The 22640-nt window shown below is 49.6% G+C and overlaps 1 protein-coding gene across 1 annotated transcript; it reads left to right on the top strand.

Annotated features, from left to right (window-relative positions):
* The first annotated feature begins 87 nt into the window (after window positions 1-87).
* Window positions 88-22640, top strand: fn1a (fibronectin 1a). Its single transcript, XM_035536563.1, is given in 54 exon segments — window positions 88-379; window positions 597-722; window positions 821-958; window positions 1041-1172; window positions 1387-1524; window positions 1884-2042; window positions 2420-2617; window positions 2880-3062; window positions 3174-3350; window positions 4949-5104; window positions 5249-5377; window positions 5785-5925; window positions 7689-7810; window positions 7932-8100; window positions 8194-8379; window positions 8507-8635; window positions 8745-8834; window positions 8929-9041; window positions 9043-9088; window positions 9091-9129; window positions 9951-10229; window positions 10491-10609; window positions 10611-10662; window positions 10665-10714; window positions 10716-10755; window positions 11168-11262; window positions 11471-11639; window positions 11755-11841; window positions 12014-12060; window positions 12063-12129; window positions 12132-12199; window positions 12201-12207; window positions 12903-13175; window positions 13763-13954; window positions 14258-14347; window positions 14525-14791; window positions 15007-15123; window positions 15399-15563; window positions 15830-15985; window positions 16127-16240; window positions 16353-16622; window positions 16772-16962; window positions 17417-17504; window positions 17585-17764; window positions 17897-17986; window positions 18076-18264; window positions 18569-18658; window positions 18988-19439; window positions 19595-19733; window positions 19870-20031; window positions 20596-20721; window positions 21017-21123; window positions 21472-21591; window positions 21743-22640. Coding segments are annotated over 54 exon segments (7428 nt in total). The 5' UTR covers window positions 88-249; the 3' UTR covers window positions 21812-22640.

The following is a 22640-nucleotide window of genomic DNA, read 5'->3' as shown; positions in this document are numbered from 1 at the left end:
GCCACGATTGCCCCTCCCGCGGAATGTTGAGCTCAAATAAAAACGCTCCCCACGGAATATTCTCCAGAGGTGCGGGAGTAGGCGGGGATTGGCGGTGGAACGGAGAAGAAGGTAATCGAAAGGCATTGTGGAGACAGCGGCGGGAGCCTTCTACCAAAGCTACGGCATCTCCTCACGTTTCTACGGCTCCCCCGGCGAAAGACGTTTTGGTTTCTTGTGTTGAACCCTTTTTCAAACTCACCTGTGACCATGTCCAGTGGCCCTGTGGCCACGGCGCTGGCAGTGGCTTTACTGGCCAGCGCGGTGAGTTGCGTGCCCAAAGGCGCGGGAAAAGGCAAGAGAGAGGCGCCGGAGCGCTCGGTACCATCCGTGGCACAAGGTGCGTATTCCTGCAGGCGCCCGTTCTTTGCTTTACGCACGCTGGTCATGTCGGCTGTGTCCACATATGGAGGGTTTGAAATGCTTCCTCCATGCAGATAAGAGGTTTCGAGCCGGTCACTATAACCGTAAAAAAAAGTTTCCGTTTAGATGGGGCTGAAAGCCACACAATGCGGACGGAGTGAAGAGTTGCGCTGGTTTTCCCGTGTGTTCCACAGATGGATGTGTTGAGAACGGACAGTTTTATGGAAAGGGGGAGCAGTGGGAGCGCGCGTATCTAGGCAGCTTACTTCTCTGCACGTGCCATGGAGGCGCTGGCATCAAGTGTAAAACGAAACCTGAGGGTGAGCCAAGTTTTACGAAGCAATATGTTGTTTGTGCTCGCAGAGGTGGTTGCTTCTTCTTGTTGTTGAATAAATGATGTTGGTTATTTATGCCTCAGCGGAGGAGACCTGCTACGATAAGGTAAACGCTCGCTCTTACCGAGTTGGGGAGACTTACGAAAAGCCAAAGGATGGGATGATTTGGGACTGCACGTGCATTGGGTCAGGCAGAGGAAAAATCAGCTGCACCATTGCAAGTAGGTTGATTGGAGCACACTTGTACTGTATGTGGTGTTGGGGCCCAGTGCAGTGTGTTTACTTGCCTTTCCTTGTCTGTAGACCGATGTCACGAAGGTGGACACTCCTATAAGATAGGAGACACCTGGAAAAGGCCCCATGACACTGGAGACTACGTGCTGGAGTGTGTGTGTCTGGGCAATGGGAAAGGAGAGTGGACCTGCAAACCTGTTGGTAAGATACCACAAGGAATGATTGAATGAGGCAGGCATGGTTTTGTGTGTGTGTGTGTGTGTGTGTGTGTGTGTGTGTGTGTGTGTGTGTGTGTGTGTTTTCAGACTGACCCAGACATGGCTTACTGTGGATCTCAGAAACTGGCACCACTAAGTCTGCCAAGCATTAATGTTAAATCCACTTCTTCCTGTCTTTCGCTCTTTTTACCCATTAGCGGAGCGTTGCTATGACAACGCAGCTGGCACCTCTTATGTGGTGGGTGAGACGTGGGAGAAGCCGTACCAGGACTGGATGATCGTGGACTGCACCTGTCTGGGAGAGGGAAGTGGACGCATCACCTGCACATCTAGAAGTAAGAGAACCTCTCCTGAGCTCAGCACTTTCCCCAGAACTGGTTTGCAATAGTCCAAACCAGGCACACCTCTGCTCTCGCTCCCTGTATAGGTGGACCTCAATTTAATGGTTCTGCTAAGAACCATTATAGCTACGAAAGTCAGAACCTCTGCCTGGGTCTCAAAACCGGCCCAGGCATCCTTCAAGTACATCAAATATATTTCATGAAACGGCCGGCCCATGACTAGACCAGAGTCTGCGGCCCACCGGGCATTGCCCAAATGCCCTAATGGCCAGTCCACCCCTGCTCTGCAGTGATTTGGGTAATGAACACTTTTGCCCATGGGTGTGAACCTGTTGATCGTTTGGTGTCCTCAGATCGCTGTAATGACCAGGACACACGCATGTCTTACCGTATTGGGGACACTTGGACAAAGACAGATGCTCGTGGACACATCTTGCAGTGCCTGTGCACCGGTAATGGCCGGGGAGAATGGAAATGTGAGAGACATGCTTCCTTGCACACCACTGGTCTAGGTAAGACCGAAAAAAAGACTGATCGTTATTTCTTGGGCCACATTCCTGCTGTTTGGCATTTAAGCAAAGGTATATGACATACTAATGTGTTGCACGGTGAATTTGAGCCCTTGTAATCATCGAGCTAAATGATTTTGCATGGCTTGTCGGAACGAAACAGAACGCATTTCTTTCTAGTATGCACATTTTGGTTTGGATTTGTTTTATTTGGCAAGTTCACAATGTATTATGCTAAAAGTATACAAACCTATAACATTTGTCAAGTATAACATAATAAAGCCTCGGGCTTGTTTCCATCGTGAATTTCTACCAAGACAGCAAGGGAACATCGCATGTTGAATTATGTGCACGGACATTTTGTGTTTTGGCTTGTGCAGGCACCGGATCTCGAGTGGTCACCAATGTGCAGCCAGCTGTGTTCCAGCCCCTTCCAATCCCAGTGACCCCTGCGGAGGGCACCTGCATCACAGACTCGGGTGTTGCCTACACCATGGGCATGCGCTGGATCAAGTCCCAGGGCAGCAAACAGATGCTCTGCACTTGCCTGGGAAATGGTGCCAGCTGTGAAGAGTGGGGTCAGTTTCACCCTCCAGGGCACAAACCAATGCCGCTTACATGGCGTAACGGAGTGCTGCTCTGCGGAATTCTTATGCTAACGCTAGATGCACAGAACACGTTGCAAACATTGATGAGCAAGTTTAAAAACTTTTTTTCTCTCCACTGCTTTAGCCCCAGGTCTCGGTTAGGGCAGGTGCTTTTTAGAGTCCCCTGTTCTTTGCCACCGCTGAAACGAAGAGCATGCCATGCTCATTTTGATCCTTCCTTTCTGGCTCGTAGAGGGCCAGTCCCAGGCTTACGGCGGTAGCTCTAACGGTCAGCCCTGCGTGTTCCCCTTCGTGTCCATGGGCAAGACCTTCTACTCCTGCACGTCGGAGGGCCGCAGCGACGGGCAGCTCTGGTGCAGCACCACCTCGGACTTCGAAAAAGACCGGCAGTTCTCCTTCTGCACGGAGAAGAACGGTGAGCTGACTCCCGGGGCCATTGGTTGGGGCTGCTGCGCTGCTTTGACGTTCTGTGCATGTGCCCACTGCCTCTGGGTCTCGTCATGCAGCTGCTGGTTTGCTTTTGCAGTGCTGGTCACGACCCGAGGAGGGAACTCCAACGGCGCCCTGTGCCATTTCCCCTTCCTCTACAATGGTCGTAATTACACGGACTGCACTGCCGACGGACGCAGAGATGGCATGAAGTGGTGCGCTACCACCTATAACTACGACGGGGAGCAGAGTTTTGGCTTTTGCCCCATGGCCGGTGAGTGCCAGCAGCGTATGGTTTGGAGCTTCACTGGACAGAAGAGTATACGGCAGACTTCCTGACCTATGGGCGGGATAGTCCTAAGAATGCATGTCTCATGAGCCTGTGTAGGTTGTTATGAGGTCCTGCTTCAATGAAGTATCGTTGAAGTAAATGCTGGTTAAAACGAGCCCCTTTGGTGGATATTCCAGGTGCCTCAGAATGCATTCAGTGGGTTGCTGAGATGGCTACGGGATCAAGTGGATAAATGCAAGGCTTCATGTGATTGCCCTTTCTGCCACTCTTAGAAAGCTTTGGAGCAGCGGTTGCTTGCGTAAGCCTTAGCAAAGATCTAGCACGTTTTTAGCAGAACTTTTATAAGCGCCCCAAAGGTAGCTTATACTACAGCAAAATTCCATTATGTATAGTCAGCGTTTTCTCCGTGCTAGTAGTCAACATGGCATCGCGACGTTGTTAGTCTTTAGTCTTGAGTTCCCTCACCACCCTCGGTTCCAGCTCGAATAGATACGGTAATCGCCATCGCGTGCGTTATCTAGCAGCCACATCTTATGGCCCTGATGCTGGCACAAATGGGAGGAGACCAAATCAAAGTTAAAAAGGGTAAACAAAGTGAAAACAAAGGGTCAGTCGACACCTACTGAGCCACGTTACCATACGCACACTGATTCTTAGTGCAGGCTTTGATGGGTCTGTTTGACGGGTCTCTGTAACATCCAAGTGCCAATTAGGAGGGGTTGGGCAGGATCTCGCAGGCTTTTTCTGTGAGGGGCTTCAGCACTTCAGGGCATTACGCAGTGTTTCTTGGTAGGAGGGTGTGATGAGTCTTTCTCTTTATGGAGTACAGCACCACCCTTTTGTCATTGAGTTCTCGTGTTTTGCAAACATTTCTACCATTTTGTCCTCTCTTCTCAGATTTCGGCTCTTAATCTCTGATCAGATAAATGTGCTGTGCCTATCTACAATATCTGAATGCATTTAAACACAGTGACCAGATAACAGGCATTTTAAAAGGTCACTTTAAAAAGTGGTTAAGCCAGTGGGCACATGGGAAGGGTTCACTGGCTGGAGCACCTTTTAAGCGTGTGCCTCAAACAGCCCTGGCCCTGCAGCTGTGCCGGTGCGCAGACGTGGGGGACCTGGCCTGGGCCCGTTCTGGTTGGCCCTGAGGCCTTGCAGGGCTGGCCAGAGTCCAAGCCAGCTGCTCCAGGGTCTGTGTACCCCTCCCTTGACGTCTGACGGTCCTGGGGTTATCGAACTCTCATCCCCTTTCCATTACCCCAACAGGTGAACCGGTACTGTTCTAACTTGTAACAATGCGGCCATTCTGAAATACCGCCTTGAGCGCTGTCTGGTTTTTCCCTGTAATTAGTTTTGTTGTGTGCAGTGTTACGCCCCCCCCCCCCCCCCACCTTTCTCTCTAATTTTAGGCAGTTAATCACTCATGGATTGAAAATTGGTGGGTGGGCATGTCATTGTAGTGATTTGTGAACATAAAGCTATGTTGGAATAGAGACAATAACCTTTTAAACAAAAACCTTAGTAAATGCGCCTCGGGAGCGAGCGCTTATCAGCCAGTTGAACTCTTGCCTTTACAGCCCATGAGGAGGTGTGCACCACCAGCGAGGGGGTGATGTACCGCGTGGGAGATCAGTGGGACAAGCGTCATGAGGTTCTGGGACACATGATGCGTTGCACTTGTGTTGGGAATGGCCGTGGGGAGTGGAGCTGTGTTGCCTACTCTCAGCTCAAAGGTAAGGACACCTTTGTGGGCAGAGCTTCAGGGTTTTTACTGAGTCTTGGCTCACCTGGTATCAACATTTCATCAACATTTTGTCCACAAAAATTTGTCCATGTTTAATTGACCTATTGTAGACTAACTGAAATGCCTCTTTCAGACCAGTGTATTGTGGATGGTCTGACCTACGAGGTGAACCAGACTTTCACTAAACGCCATGACGAAGGCTACATGATGAACTGCACCTGCTTTGGACAGGGCCGTGGACGCTGGAAGTGTGATGCCATCGGTGAGTTTACTTGGACCGAAGAGTGGCTGCACATTTTCACCAGAATGTATAGACCTGATGATGGCCTCTGAGACTCGGCTCGGCTTCAGTCCTGGGGTCTCCCCGTCATGCTTGGTTTTAAGTGTTCAACGCTACAATACAGCACGTGATTTGGGTGATGAACTGGATCAGATGTGTCGTGGCGTGGAATGCTTTAAATCCAAAAGAATGAACCTGAGAAGCTCTAAATTAGAGTCTGGACCTATTTCAGCGTTTCCGAGAATCCACTCAGCTTATGGCTTTCGTGTGCCGTATGTTTCTTCTCGGCTTTAAAATGTCAATTCTTTGTTTCCCAGCTTTGAGCAAATTTAGCTAGAATTGCTTACTTAAGGACTGGTAATGACCCAATCCACATCTGCTCATTACAGACCAGTGCCAGGAACCAGAGACCAGAGTGTTTTCCAGGTCGAGAGTCCTGGACAAGGTAATCCACGGGATCCCCTACAAATGTTACTGCCATGGCAACGGAATTGGAGAGTTGAGCTGTGAGCCCCAGCAGTCCATTGTTGGTGAGCAAAGCACATCATCGCTACACAGAGGCTAAAAGAAGCATGCGCACTTCTACACACACGTGCGCACACACGCATCGGATATGCAGGGCGCTGCTGTAAGCGATCCAGTGGCCTTGGGTGGGAAGGCTGTTGGAAGTCAAAGGGTTCCAGATGTTTACAGCCTGTGGCTTTTTCTTCTCTCTGTGTCCGAGTGAAATCTTCTGGGGCTGCATCTGCTCTGCTTAAAGCCTTCATGTGATTCTCTCTTTCTTTCTCTTTTATTTAACTGCTTTGAACAAATGCTTGTCTTTTTGGAGGTGGTGTTTGAAACCAGCGCTGTGGCCTTTAAACACGCTCATCCACACCTATGTTTGTTTGGTCGTGCCACGCTGTGTGTTTGTTTTTTTGGGGGGGGGGGGCTTTGAAGTTGGGTAGATGGTGAAAAAGGATACACATCCTGTTGGCTGTCGTCTCAGTGGCCCCCTGCTGCTCTTTTGTTGTGCGTTTGCTTGGCTTCAGCTCAGCCTCTAGGACTTACTTGGGGTTTTGTTGGAGGTGCTGCAACGCTAATTTGCAGACATCTGCTGCTTGTGCCATTTTAGCATCTGTGAAGTCGTTCACCAATTTACGTAGTCCAATTTTTTTTAAGTTTGCTTTGGTTTCACAAGCTTTACAGGCAAAATGGCTATTGAATGACAATTATGTTTTAAGTCAAGTCTCTCTTTTTTGACCAAGTTTTGCTTCTCTGCTGTGCATAAAAGCAGAATACACCATTACTGTACTGTGAAGATCTTAAGGAACATACAAAGAAGCCTTAGTAAGGAAGTGGCTTATTAGTTATGCCAAGATGCCTCTCTCTTTCGGGGAGCTGTATGGGGTTGCATCCAAGGTCAGGCGAGTGCCGTGCGCCCTGTCTTTAAGTGCGAGGCGCCCTAGAACAAGAACTCCCGTATAATGACATGCAGCTGTGAGACCTGGGAGCCATGCGGCCTGGCGTGGCGTTTGCTACTGGAACAGACCATGGACAGGGTGGGATTTAAATGCTGTATACAAACTAGTCAGCCAGTGGGCTTTCATAGGAGTAATTTGGAGAAATGGAGACCAGCTTGTCCTGATATGACTGGGTTAGCTTGCCACATAATTACTTTTTCTTTTTTTTTCTTTTTTTCTTTTTTTTTTTTTTTTTTGCCCTCACATGAAGCTGTATTTCTGACTTGGGAGCTGGTGGACTAAAACGGAACAAGGAATGTGCCACTTCCAGAAAGGGTTTGAAAGATGGATTAAAAAAAAAAAAAAAAAGCCATTCATATGGAAAAGTAAAGAATCATTTCTTTGCACAAGGAAGGTTGTGTGTTTTTGTTTGTAGTTATGAGGTTGGGTGGGTTCTGAAGCCTCAAGAACAGCAGAGAGTGCGCCACTGCACCAGCGCCAGACGTGTGTGATCACTAAAACCTCTGCAAGAATCTTGCATAGTTGTGTCAAGTTTCACATTTTAGTTTGACCTGATATCAGGTAGTAGACTACACTAGCATTTTTCAGTCTGTTTTCTTTCTCCTACAATGACCTTTGACCTCTATCGTGCATATAAGGTCAACAGTATTTGCTAACAAGGTTTGTTTTTACTTTTGTTTTTCCTACGTTTTGTCACTGTCAGTTTGTTTTATACTTTGTTTTGTACTGTACAGTACAGTACAAAACCACACATCCAATAACTTGCATCGCTATGTGTCAGATGACAGGAAAAGTTTGGGAATACCTAAAACTCCAAATTTCTTTGTAAGGTGGTCACCGGCCGATCCAGGTCATTATTACGGAGGCTGGCAAAGAACCCAACTCTCACCCCATCCAATGGAACGTGCCGCCATCCGCTCACATCACCCAGTACATCCTTAAGTGGAGACAGGTCAGTCCTTTACTTTAAGTCGTGTCTTCTCTCGGGATGTACATTTTAACTAATTGGCTTAAGCCTTAAGCTATCGCTGTCGTCGGAGGGTCTGTGCGCTCACAGCATACTTTGGCAACAGAAAAACACCCGTGTGCCATGGAGAGAGGTCACCCTGCCGGGTCATCTGAACTCCTACACCATCGCCGGACTGAAACCAGGCATCACGTACGAGGGGCAGCTCATCAGCATTCTGAGGTTTGGCCGGAGAGAGGTCACTCGCTTTGACTTCACTACCACCTATGGCTCCCGTGAGTGTGTGTGTGTGTGTCTCTCTCTCTCTCTCTCTCTCTCACATGACCCACCATGACCGCTTGCTTTCTACCTCCCAGTCTCTCTCCCAGTGGCTCCGTCTGAGGGAGACACCACTCCCCCACCTCCCGTGGTGGACACCTCCGAGTCTGTCACTGAGATCACCTCCAGCAGCTTTGTGATCTCCTGGATGTCTGCCTCCGACACCGTGTCTGGCTTCCGAGTGGAGTATGAGCTCATCGAGGCGGGAGCTCAGCCCGGACAGCCCATGGTCCTGGGTCAGTTACACAGTCCCTCAGCTTCCGTCCCGTGTTTTTAATTGTGTGTTTATCGGTAAACACAGTGGTTTCGTATGGTTGAGCCGGAGTAATTGTAATGCGCGTGACTGAAATGCACGTTTTGCAGACCTTCCTCGCACGGCCACATCTGTCAATATTAATGAGCTGCTGCCAGGCAGAAAATACACGATTAATGTGTTTGAAGTGACTGAGGAGGAGGAGACCAGACTGATACTCACCACCTCCCAGACCACAGGTGTCTCTCTCTTGCTCGCTCGCTCGCTCTCTCTCTCATATGTAAACGTGTAGCTGGAAGGTTACTGCATTATCTTTCTTTGCTTACATTCTCTTGTCCCTCTCCACAGCTCCTGATGCTCCCACAGAGCATGAGGTGGAGGAGGTGGATGACACCTCCATCACCGTCAGCTGGTCCAAACCTCTGGCTCCCATTACAGGTGGGCCCTGCCTGTCTTCAGCGTAAACCGGCTTTAATATCCCACCAGCGGAAGGGGGGGTTAGGCAAGTCTGATGGGTGTTCTGCGTCCACAGGCTACCGCGTGGTCTACACCCCGTCCGTCGAGGGGAGCTCTGGCAGCACTGAGCTCAACCTGCCCAACACTGCGACCTCAGTCACCCTGAGTGACCTTCAGCCTGGCCAGCTGTAACAACATCAGCATCTACGCCGTGGAGGAGAGCCAGGAGAGTGAGCCGTCTTCGTGCAGGTCATCACTACCGACAAGGCCATGCCAGGTACGCTGACCCGACCCACTGGGGGACGGCGATCTTAATACCACCACCAAAACCTTACAAAGTACTTTACACAATACCCTCCCCACTACAATAACTTTTAGAGCTTTATGATCTTCTTTAGGTGCCCTGTATTTTAAATTTGACAAAAGATGTCTGAAAAATGCACTGAAATGTTCTGTAACTCCACCAGACACACAGATGTTTTGTTTTCCATTTGATTTAGACCATTAATCAGGCAGCACTGTGATTAGATCAGCAGATGTTTGCCGCTGTACTGTTGCTTAATGGTATGTCCAGAGCAGAGTTTGCTCAGGTGCTAGTGACGTCTTTGTGGTCACGCATTTAGACGAATGCCGAAGGGCAGTGGAGTTTACTGATGTCTGCTCAAACACCATGCGGGTCAAGAACAACCTTCCATGGGTCTCGCCTTTGCAAGACTTCTATCCTTTCTCTCTGGATGATTCAGAAGCCACGGGTGTCTGAATTCTTCTCTTCTGATGGAAGAGTTTTATTGCATGCTAAATGCATGTGGACGTTTCACTGTGCAGAAACCACAGGTTGAAATAAGACCTTTTTGCGTGAAGTGTATTGTAGGCTGAAGAATAGAGGACCGTTATGAAAGGGTGAGCACGTTGTTTTAAAAGACAAAGCCTCGTTTTTGATTTAGGTGACTTCTAATGAAATATAATGACGGGTGATTCATATTCTGATTTGGTGCGGCAACTTATTCCCTCACGAGATTTAAAATTTCATTTTTGCTTGTTCACAAGTTCATTTTTGGTGTTTTAGCACTACGTTTAATCTGATGTGAATCCCCGCAGAGGAAATCCCGTCTCCGACCGACCTGCAGTTCTTTGAGGTGTCCGACTCCAAGATCACCATCACCTGGAGCACTCCTGACGCAGAGGTGTCCGGGTTCCGGGTGTCGGTGGCGTCTGTGGGCCCCACCGGCCTGACGGGCAGGCAGCTGCAGCTCCCCATCACACACAACGCCTACGCTGAAGTCGGCCTTCTCCGGCCCGGGACACTCTACCGCTTCTTCGTCTTCGCCCTCAAAGGAACAGAGGAGAGCGAGCCACTGGTTGGGGAGCAGGCCACCAGTGAGTAGGGGCGGGGTGCCAGGGTCACCCGAGGGCAGCCATACAGACAGCGTGTAAACTTCATCACAGGCAGTACGGCACGTGATTGTGGAAAAAAACCCTTTTCATGTGGATTCGTTTTGATTAAATTTGATTAAATCAGTAAATATAAAATCAGTATCATTTTCAAAATGAAAAACAACTCCCACCCCACTTTTGCAGGGTCAGAGTGAGTTTGTAATGCATGGTTTTTTTTGTTTTGTTTTCACCCTTCCTACTCAGAACCCGACGCGCCCACCAACATCCACCTGTCCAACGTGACCGAGGACAGCGCCCTGATCTTGTGGGCCGCTCCCACAGCTCAAGGTGACCGCTACAGGCTCTTCCTGACCGTGGAGGGTTTCGAACCCCAAGCAGCTGCGCATCCCGGCGCGCCTCACCCAGTACACGCTGCTGATCTGCAGCCGGACACGGACTACACAGCCACGTTGCACGCCGAGAAAGGACAACCTGCTCAGCGAGGGTGCTGTCACCACCTTCAGCACGGGTCAGTCTCCAGACCTCACCCTGATCATCAGAGCAAGGGCGCGTTATGCATTTGGGGAGATTAGACTAGGGACTTAGAATTGCGTCTAATACTAAAACACGACACAATCTTTAATACTAAAATGCAACTCCGCAAGATTTAAAAAGTAAAGGGAAAAATTACAGCCATGGAGTTCATGGAGTTTTTATATTCAAAAGCAAAATAAATGTACTCATTTCTAAACCAGCAACAGGAACTAGCAATATATAAATACATAATCAATATGATACACGATCTACAACAATTCTTGATTGGTTGTTTGATGTGACCTAAAACTTTGATGCTGTTTTCCACATTCTGATCTAGTTAGCTGCACTCATCAGCCAGCGGTCTGTTGGGTGTTCTTAGTGTGCGGTCTGATTGCCTTTTGTAGGTCTGCCTATGGGCAATGCACCTCGCTTCAGTACTGACATCACAGACACCTCCATCGTCATCTCCTGGAGTCCTGTCCCGAGAATCGGATATAAGGTACTCGTCCCACACAGCACAGATGCTGGCTCAGCCTGAATCCCCAATGGCCATTAATCAAGGCTTAAATGGCCCAAGTGTGGCCCAGAACATTCTTGGGAGGGATCTCAACTTTCACCTTATGGTTTGTGTAACTTTTTTTTTTTTTTACCTGTGCCCCAAGTGCACGTAGACCCACACACACTTATACACACACTCACCCCCTCAGTTGACAGTGAGGCCCAGTCAAGGTGGAGAGGCCCCCAGGGAGGTGACCTCTGACTCGGGTACCATCTACATATCGGGCCTGACCCCGGGAGTGGAGTACACCTACAGCATCCAACCTGTCATCGACGGCCATGGCCATGGCAACCCCGTCACGCGGCGCGTCGTCACACGTAAGGCTCACGTTCGAGTAAAGGTTATTAGTGGCGTGTGCGCTAACCGCTAGCGCCGGTGCAGATGTTGCCGGTTCCAGTGCAGTCGCGTCATCTAAAACCTCTCTTCTCACAGCACTGTCTCCCCCAACCGACCTCAACCTGGAGACCAACCCGAGCACTGGAGAGTTGACGGTCCACTGGAACGAGGCCAAAACCCCAGGTGCTTGTATGATCTGACATGCCATCCTCACAGATGGGAGAGATTTATGAAGCTAAATGACTAACTATGTGTAAAAAATAATAATAATAATTTTTAGGCAACTTTTTTTTTTGCCCCTCTTTTTAATTTTCCACTTAAACCTTTTGTGAACTTCCTGTGCCCCACCCCTCAGATATCACAGGATACAGAGTGACATGCAGACCCACCAATGGGCAGCAAGGGGCAACTCTGTGGAGGAGTTTGTGGAGGCAGGCCAGACCTCGTGCACTCTGGAGAACCTGAGCCCCGGGTGGAGTACAACGTGAGCGTGTTCACAGTGAAGGATGACATGGAGAGTGTGCCCATCTCCACCACAGTCAACGCCGGGTACGCGCTCCACCCACCGCCTGTCCACTCCGAGTGACACCCCCCCCCCCCCCCCCCCCCCCCCCCCCACCGTGCTTTTGAGATGCCTGGAGAGCTAACATCGACTTAAACCCTCTGGTGTTGAAATCTTTGATCCCATGATATTAATTGGTGGATCAAAGGCTACACCGATTTTGTGGGAGCAAACTCATTTGGCAAATCCATAAAATGTACTTATTTAAAGTAAATTATGTCTGTAACATTTAAGATGTATTTCCTGGAAATGCACAGAAGTCTGCTGCATTCTTCTCATGACGGTCAATGTAACCATAGCTTTGTGAACATTTTCTGGTGTGTTCTCCACGCCAGAAAATTTCTACCCCGATGTGATTCTGAAAATATTTCTTTCCACTGCTTTGTTTGGCAAAGACATCATAGATACATTTAATACTGAAGCGGTATATTATGTTGATCTTTGTTACTCTTATATAAAAATGTGATATGACTGCCATCAGTTCTCACTTCATCACCGTTTGCGACAGTTTTCAGTTGCAGAACTCACTGATCATTTCCTGATGTCTCCATATCACTGCGAGCGCTCGTCACCATGGTTCTGCAGGGGTGCACACCGTGAACCGTGAGCCCCGTGCTGACCTCTCTGCTCTCGTCCCTGTCCCCTGTCTGTCTGGGCTGCTCCACCTCTCTTAACCTCGTAGACGTGCCCCAGCTAACAGATCTCCACTTTGTCAATGTCACCGACTCCACCATCGGCCTCTCCTGGAGCCCTCTCAACTCCACGGCCGTGACGGGCTACCGCATCACGGTGGTAGCCGCGGGCGAGAGCGTGCCCGTCTTTGTGGACACGGTGGAGGCCACCAGAGGTTTCTACACCGTGTATGGCCTGGAGCCGGGCATCGACTATGACATCAGCATCATAACCATAACGGAGACTGGGCAGAGCGAGCCCACCACCGTCACACAGCAAACAGGTGTGTGTGTGTGTGTGTGTGTGTGTGTGTGTGTGTGTGTGTGTGTGTGTGTTGAGAGAGATTTCCTTTTGAAATCAGCTATTTTTCTTTCTTTTCTTTTTTAAAGTTTTTTATGGTGCACATGAGGGTAAAGTGATGTGTTGATTTTAGTGTGCTGCATGTAGTCTAGTGTGGAACTCCAGCATGTTTAACATTTGAGGTTCTTGGGCTTGGCAGTACATGTGGTTGCCATGTTCTCTTGTGCATCTGCAGGGTAGCGTGATCAAGACAGCCATGTCTAGTTTGACTGACTGCATTTCTTGTAGTAACTTTCATTCTCATCATTCTGTCTCTCCTCCTTTTGCGTTTCTTTGCTTGCTTTGCCTCCTCCAGTATTGGAGGATGAGAGGCATGTGGCAGATGCCTGGCTAAAGGGTTTCCCGTTAATACTTCCCCGCCCCAGCTCGCTAGATGCTGCTGGTTTCCCTCCCTTCCATGAACAATAAATCCCGCTGTTCTTTATATCTCAGTAGAATATGGCATATTGTTTTTAGAGTTTTGCATACCTTTTTGTTTTTAGCTTCATTTGCTGTGCTCCTTTTCCTTAGTCTTGCCGGCCCCCACAGACCTGATGTTCAGTAACGTGACCCCGGACAGTCTCACGTTGAGCTGGGCCACCCCCAGAGTGCCCAGGCCCAGCGAGATTCACAGATACATCATCCGCTACCACCCAGTCGATGATGAAGATGACATCACTGAACGCACTGTGGATGGAAACGCCCACAGTGACGTTCTTCGTCGTGCGTGAACTTCTCTTCTGTAGTATACCTAATGCGAGACTTTCTAGTGCTCCCTTTGCTAAGTGATTTTTCTCTCTCTGTCTGTCTGTGTGTGTGTGTGTGTGTGTGTGTGTGTGTGTGTGTGTGTGTGTGTGTGTGTGTGTGTGTGTGTGTGTGTGTGTGTGTGTGTGTCTGTGTGTGTGTCTGTGTCTGTGTCTGTGTCTGTGTCTGTGTCTGTGTCTGTGTCTGTGTGTGTGTGTGTGTCTGTGTCTGTGTGTGTGTGTGTGTGTGTGTGTGTGTGTGTGTGTACGTACGTACGCACAGACCTACTGCCCGACACTGAGTATCTGGTGAGTGTGTTCTATGTCTATGAAGAAAGGGAGAGCTCACCTGTGATCAGCACTCAAAGAACAGGTGAGTTTAAGCACATCCGTCCCAAGAGTGACTGCTACCCAGTAAGCACTTTCAGGGGTCTTCGCTGAAGCCCGTGCGGTCTGCCTCGCTAGCCAATGGGAAGCACTTTTCTTAGCCATCTCTCAAATGGAGGTCATCCTTTGACTTGGATTTGTGCGTCTCTGCTCTGTGCTGTAGCCCTGGACTCCCCCGTGGGCCTGCGGTTCTCCGAGATCGGCACAAACTCCTTCACCGTGCATTGGCTGCCTCCTCAGGCCGTCATCTCTGGCTACCGTCTCCGCCACCAGATGACCAGTGGGGGGCGCGCCAAGGAGGAGAGGCTTCCCCCGTCCCGGAGCCACTTCACGGTCACAGGCCTGGCCCCAGAGACGGAGTACATCATCGAGGTCTACGCTAATAGCGGCTCCCGTGAGAGCCAGCCGCTCACCGGAACCCAGGCCACCAGTAGGCTGCAGTCCTGCCTGCGCATGCACTTCAATTTTAATATATTTAATATTGAAATGTATAATGGTATATTTCGTTCATGAATACATAGAGCAACGTTTGGTTTTTACGTTACAGTGACATTTGTTACTTCTGGTGGATTTAAAAAAAAAAAAAAAAAATGTAATACATTTTTTTTTGTTCTGTGCGTAATAAAGTAAATTCTCGTGTGCTAGTCTCTGACGCCCCTACTGACCTGGAGGTCAGTTCTTCCACACCGACTAGCATCAATATCCGCTGGGACGCCCCATCAGTGACCGTTAGGTACTACAGGGTCACCCACAGTGAGTCAGGTACAGGAATGATGCCTCCTTAAGTATTAATTATCTTCTCACCTGAATGTAATTATATAATTTCTGCTTGCTACAGCTGTGTTGTGCTAAATGTGGTTTATTTTGTGCTCATAACTATACTGGTCACATAACTAGCCATATACTGTAACTGTAAACACTTTTTTTTTTTTTCCCAGTAACATTTTGAGGCAATTATTCGATGACAATTATAGATTTCTATTGGCCGTGAGTCACTATTGGCATCCTGTAATCACTGAAACGTTGTTCTCCACCAGGTGGTCATGGCTCCCCCAGTGAGTTTACTGTGCCAGGCTCGCAGACCTCCACCACCATTCAAGGGCTGCGCCCAGGCACCAACTACACCGTCACTGTGTACGCAGTAACGGGCAGAGGAGACAGCCCGGCCTCTAGCACGCCCATCTCAGTCACCCACATAACAGGTAAACTCGCACCAGTGATCCAGCGACGGTTTGGTTCGGCTTCTAGTGCGGGTATGGTGACGGATCAGTTGATCCGATGCCGGAGAAATGGGTTGAACGGCTTCGAAAAAGAAAGAAACAGAGCCGGTGGGGTAACGGTGGCAGCGAGTGAAGACTGAGACCGAAGTAAAAGAGAAAGAGACGTTAGAGAACGGTGGGGGCGACCTTGGGTTACTAAGAAGACGGAGGTGAAGAGTGACTGACTGATCTGGGTCGTGTTTCTGTAGATATCGAGTCCCCGTCGGAGATGGAGGTGACTGATGTGAAGGACAGCACTATCACTGTGCGCTGGAGCCCCGCAGTAGGCCCAGTCAATGGCTACCGTGTCACTGGAACTCCCCGCAATGGCCAGGGCCCCTCCTTCTCTGAGGTTGTTGCTCCAGGTGGGAAAATATATTTGTGCGTTTTTTGAAATGCAGCTGCATGCTCATAAATTACAAATGGATTTTTATTTTTTGTTGAACATTTTAAAATGGTAGTCGCTGGAGTTTGTGTGCATTGTTTGCTTGTCATTCATTTTCTAGACCAGACAGAGATGACCTTCTCTGGGCTGATGCCCACAGCAGAGTACACTCTGAGTGTGTATACTCTGGGACAGGATGGAGAGAGCCCTCCACTGGTTGAGACTGTAATTACAAGTGAGTTAAATTCATTTTATTTTAATTGGTGCATTATTGGCATACTGTAAATGTCAAGAAGGTGAAATGTTCTGAGCTCCAGTTCCAACCCTCCGTCCCTGGTCCTTCTCAGCTGTGGACAGACCCAAAGACTTGGCGTTCTCTGACGTGGACTCCACGTCCATGCGCATTTCCTGGGAGGGTCCGGATGGCCAGGTAACCTCGTACCGAGTGCTGTACTCCGGTTCAGAAGAGGACGAGAGGGAGCTGTTCCCGGCCCCGCACGGCGAGGACGAAACCGCTGTGCTATCTAACCTCCAGCCGGGCACAGAGTATATCGTTAGGGTCATTGCCCTGCATGACCGGACTCCCAGCCCTCCGCTAGAGGGCACTCAGACCACAGGTACTGCAGAGCACCCACTGTGGTTCACGCATCCTGAAACACTTCCGTGCATGGAACAACTACTATGTTAAGAAGAATGTGACTTTGGTACTGCCTTCTTATTAACACCTTTCCTTGTCGTTCCTCCTTCCGTCATCTTTTGTGTCTAGCCATCCCTGGCCCCACCCACCTTCAGTTCTCTCAGGTGGGATCCAGTTCCTTCACCGTGTCCTGGTATTCTGCTGCTAACGTCCAGCTCACTGGCTACCGGGTAGCCATCACCCCTAAGAACAAGAATGGCCCCACCAAAGAGGTCAACGTTTCGCCCGACTCGAAGCAGTACCATGCCACTGGACTCACAGTAAATAATTCTCATACTTTGATGGTTCTATTGCGAGGCGCAAGGACGGACTCTTGGGAGCAGCTGGACTTCAGTACTGCTCCTCAGCTCTGCGGGAATGTTTCTAAATGTCATGCAAGTGCCTCGGCTGGTGCGCGTATGTTTGAAGAGCTATTTTCTGCTCTATTTTGGAAAATCTGCAGCACTTGATGTGCTGTAACCTTAATGAGAGCCTTGGGGCTGGAAGCAGCCGTGATTGCGGCCGCGCTGCTGGTCTGAGATCAGCAAGGCCAACCACACACGTGCTGCCGGCCTTGTCATTTACATGTGTGGCTGTATAAAATATGGAGGCCTAGACCTGCTTGTTCCAGAGCGGGAAAAAAAAAACCCAGCATGGGTTTGTCTTCTGAATGATGATGCGCTCTCCCTCTTTCTCGATCACTTACTCCCACTCTTGCTGTCTGTCTGTCCACAGCCTGCCACGGAGTACGAAGTAGAGGTCTATGCTGTGAAGAATTCTCTTACCAGCCGCCCGGTGAAGGGAGACGTCACCACTCCAGACAGTAAGCTGTTTTCCCTTTCGCCAGCTGCCCGCTGTGAAACCCCCTGCTGTGTACATCTAACCGTCTCCACACCCTTGCAGACATCAGTCCCCCTCGACGTGTTCGCATCTCCAACGTGAAGGATTCCTCGGTCACGCTCACCTGGCGCTCGAAGACCGAAGCCATCTCTGGCTTCCTGGTGGAGGCCACGCCCACCATCGGGGGTCATAACCCTATCCAGCGGACCATCCCGTCGGACTCCCGCTCCTACACCATCAACGGTATCCCGCGCTTCCTTCATAAACATACAGAATCTTTTTTTTTTTTTTTTTCAGTAACACTAATGGCGCCAGTGAGGCTGTGATCAGGATGTTGTCCGATGTTGTCCGCTGACCCTGCCCTGATTCCCACAGGGCTGGAGCCAGGAACCACCTACAAAATCAACATTTACACGCTGAGTGGAATTGGGCGCAGTGAACCGTTCACCCTCACTGCCACCACAGGTACCCATCACACACCAGAGAAAGATTGCTCCGATGCCCTCCATGTGCTGCGTTTCTGGAGATGACCGCTTTGCTCTTACTCTCTCTAGCTAAACCAGTGATCAGTCCTCCGACGAACATCCACTTCACCTCCCTGACCCCCAACACCATCTCCTTCACCTGGGAGCCACCCCGTAGCACCATCACAGGATATTACATCACCTACGAGGAGGCAGGAGGCATCCCACGAGAGCTGCTTCCCAGAGCCCTTGCAGGCAGAACCTCCGCCACCATCATGGGTACCAGTTACTGTCTTTTTCCTGCCTTTTTATAGTGTTGCATTTCCTGTTTCCTGTTGCTTTCTTTTCCTTATATTGAATACCTTTTTTTTTTATGGTGTGGGTGGGAGTGTAAAATGTATTTTATTTTAAACTGTTATGTATTCGGGGGGTGGAGGTGCCTTTTGAAAATTAGATGCATCTCATTTTTTTCCTATATATTTCCTATTCCTATTTTTCCTTTCCCCCCCCCCCCCACTCTCACATTTGCTGTACTAGCAGCTGCTGACTAAGCTAACTGGGTTTTCTTTGTTCTTGTGTGTAGGTTTGAAACCAGGCACTGAGTACATCATAAAGATCGTGGCACTTAACAATGCCCAGAGAAGCATGCCCCTGGTGGGCAAGGCCAGAACCCGTAAGCCCCTGCTCTACAGAACCTACGAGTGCAGTGTATTACTCACTAAGAGACACGCCAGTGTTTATCTTTGACTCTGCTCTTTTTAAGACAGGTTTCTTTGTTGCAAGTTATTAATGTACAGGCAAAGCTCATGTTTCTAAGAGTTTAAGTTGAAACTGAATAATGCTAAACCTTTTGAATGACTGTAAAATTCAAAAGTCAATGAAGGCAAAACTTCCCTGCACTTCTGAGTGTAATGTCGTTAGGTGGTAATTGTGCCCTCTGCTGGCGATGCAAAGCTATTGCATGTCCACTTACGCACTTGCCTCTAACCCTTATCCTGCTAGAAATCGAAGACCTGTCCCCTCAACTTCCAGTGTCTCACAGGCCCAAGCCGGGCATCATGGATGTCCCCGAGGAAGAGAATTTAAACAACAATCACATACACCTGCTGGGCCCCAACAGGCCTGACTCGGTCGAGCAGCAGGGCAAACACATTTACACGGAGTACCAGAGCCTGGGCCTAGCCAACCGAGGGCAGCAGCAACCTCTCATGCCACACCACGGCGAGCCCCTGGTCTACATCCCCCTGCCCGGGCCCAACGGCCACAGGGTGCCCGTGGTGAAGGTGAGCGAGGGCCCTGCACACGGCTTCCCCTTCGAGTTCCCCTTTAATGAGACAGACCTGCCCCAGGAAGCCCAGACACGGACCACCATCACATGGCAACCGGCGCCGGGGACCTCTGAGTACGTGGTGTCCTGCAGTCCTGTTATGGAGATTAACGAGAAGAGCTTCCAGGTGAGCTCGCCGAGATGCTGGCGTTCTCACAAGCCTGCACGTCTTGCGTATTAAGATCCGGTTCCGCCGGGATCACACGTTTGAGGCGCCTTAGAAATGCATGGCCTTAAATATAGTTTGCTTGCGTAATTCAAATGTGTGTCCGTCTCTTTCAGATGCACCTACCTGGCTCTTCCTCCAGTGCAACCCTGATCGGCCTCACCTCTGGAGCCTCCTACAACATTGTTGTAGAATCGGTCAACGGAGACCACAGGCAGACTGTTCTGGAGGATGTGGTGACAGTTGACAACATGGGTAAACCCTCGCACAAGCCACCTCTTGCAGCTCTGTTTATTACGTTGTCATCGGCTGATTACGGTGTGAAGGATTTAGTTTTTCATTGTCCGTTTAGATCATTAGATCCCCTCTCTCTGTCTACTGTGTCTTTCAGTGGCAGGAGCTGTGTCCATGGGCAGGGACGTGTGCTACGACACGTTCACGGCTACCTACCATGAGGTGGGAGCCGAGTGGGAGCGCATGTCGGAGACGGGCTTCAAGCTATGGTGCAGGTGCCTCGGTCTGGGCAGCGGACACTTTAGGTGTGATTCATCCAGTGAGTGGCTGACTCCTGCTAAAGCCCCGCCCCTCGCTAGCAATGGGCAGCTCTTCTCACTCCAGTGTAACAGATCGGGTTTCCTTGTCTGAGGAACAGAGGTTACTCTGTTGTTGAGATTGCGGTAATTTTGACTGGTCTTGTGCGCCGAGGTCCGTGAGGAAACGAAGATTTTTGCAAAAGTAGCAAATACCTCTGGAAAGCGTGTTCACCTTGCCCATGCTAGCCCCTGTCTGCCATGTTTGATTTGGTTATTAAACATGACAACATGGTGACTCTTGTCTCAGATTAGGATTGTCGACTTTCAACCGGACGATACTAAACTCTAAGACGGGTGTACTCTGCCTCAGCTTTGGGATGAGCAAAGAGATCATGGCTCAGCGACTGTGTGTGTGTGTGTGTGTGTGTGTGTGTGTGTGTGTGTGTGTGTGTGCTGTTACACCCCAACATGGAGCCATTTGGTCCAGTGTGTATTGTGCAGTGGAGGAGGTGGTCTGATCTGGTGTATGTCTCTCTCTCTCTCTCTCTCTCTCATGCCTGCCCTCTGCCCACTCACGCCGACAGAATGGTGCCATGACAACAATCACAACTACCGCATTGGGGAGAAGTGGGAGCGGCACGCCGAGAATGGTCACATGATGAGCTGCACCTGCCTGGGCAATGGGAAGGGGGAGTTCAAGTGTGAGCCACGTGAGTCCGCGAGTGTTCCGCACTCTCACTCGGCCCCTGGCTTCTCAGCGTCCTGCTGGCGGAGGGTCGCTTGCAGCCGCGCTTGCGTGGTGATGTGGAGCTGGAGAGCTTCGCCTGTTTCACTGAGCCCCTTTTTGGTCACACCATCCCTCCTGATTTTTCTTTCAGCGTCATCGCACCAACCACTCGAGCACCAATGACATGGGAGAGCCATTAAGCTGGCTGCGCTGTTCACGGTTTGATTTTTGCATTACGTGTGTAATGTCGTAAACGGCCTCAAAATTGTGTGTTTTAGACGAATTTACGTGCTACGATGAAGGAAAGATGTACCACGTTGGCAACCAGTGGCAGAAGGAGTACCTTGGTGCGATCTGCACCTGTACCTGCTACGGTGGGCAGCAGGTAACTCCCTCGTCTCTCCATCACCGCTGATGTAACGATAGCTGTGTGGAAAGCAGAGTCTTCCTGACTGTAAAAAAAATAAATAAATAAACAAAACAAAAACAGCCAGTACACCTGTCTAGTTTGGATGGCTCCATGTTCTCCAACACCACGCACTAGGCACTGACCCAGGGTTAGCTCCTTCCTATGTGTGTTGCTTCTTATTTCCCCACCATAAGTAAATCCAGTAGGTTTGAGAAGCTGGGGCCTCTGGCGTCCTAACTGTAGTGCCACGCAGTGGAAGAGTGTGTGGGTGTAACTCTGGACCTGAGGCCCCAGATGTGTGCTTAACCTGGGCTGTGTCGTCAGGGCTGGCACTGTGAGAAGTGCCACCGGCCCAGTGCAGAAGTGGACGAGGACCTTCTCCAGCCTCCCGTACGCACGGGCGTTTATGACCAGAACACGGAGAATGCCCTGCGCAAGAAGCTGGTACGTCTCTCCGCCTCCTTAAACCTAACCGCAACCTGGCCAGACGGGTCCTAATTCTGTAGTGCATGCTGGGTAATGTGCCACTTCACTCGCTCAAGGTGAAGCATGTATGAATTAAGTGTTTTTCTCTCTCTCTGTCTCTGTCCCACAGAACATGCAGTGTCCCATTGAGTGCCTTAGACCAGAACTGCTAGCAGATGCGCAGAGCCCTTCCAAGTAGTTTCCATTGTATGCAGAACTGGAGAGGTGTGTACCCTAGAGACTGCCCGTAGAGTATAGCCCCACCCCCAGTGCCTTTTTACCCTCCTCCACACTGAGCTGGAGCCTGCTGGCTTCCACACTAGTCCTGCCAGCCCACAGCACACTCCCAGAGTCTCCATGCGCAAGCTCCCTCACCTGTCGGGTCGGGCCACTCGCCTTAGCTTTCACCCACATAGAACAGGATGAGTATCGGCATTCCTTAGGGAGATTCCCTCCATCTGGACATGGCTGTTCCAGTCCAGGAGAGTTTCAGAGGTAATGAAGGCTCTCTACTGTTTCTTTTCTTTACTTCTTCCTATCAGCAGAGACCAAAGAACATTTGGTTTGATTTTGATTTTTAAACATTTTTTTAGAACCACTGGGGCCTCTCAACATGTAAGGCACACTTTCTAATATTTTTGTGACTCACCTATATGGCCTATATCCGTTTATACAAGTCACCCTTTAAAAGTGAGTGAGACCCGTCAAAAATACCAAGCACTGTCTTACAACGGAAGTTTCTGTGCCTTGTAGGCATCCTTTAATATCCAGTGTTGACCCGATTTTAAATTGGCTTGCTGGTTTGAATCTGTTGGCCTCTGCTTCCATAAGGAAAGCACTGTTTTTTAAATACGAGGACATACACATTTGTTTTTTTTGTTTTTTTATTTATCCCTTTTTCAGTGCATTTTGATACTATGCAGTTTTTTGGATGTACACTTTTTTTTTTCTTTTTTTTTTGTTTTAGGTGCCAAAGTCTTAACTACTGTGGACAAAATTCCTTTTAATAAACTTTTTACAAAAAAGTG

The sequence above is a fragment of the Electrophorus electricus genome, chromosome 2, assembly GCF_013358815.1.
Source record: "Electrophorus electricus isolate fEleEle1 chromosome 2, fEleEle1.pri, whole genome shotgun sequence".
Classification (NCBI taxonomy): domain Eukaryota; kingdom Metazoa; phylum Chordata; class Actinopteri; order Gymnotiformes; family Gymnotidae; genus Electrophorus; species Electrophorus electricus.
The sequence above is the reverse complement of the archived record's forward strand: the minus strand, read 5'-3'. Positions and strand labels throughout refer to the sequence as shown.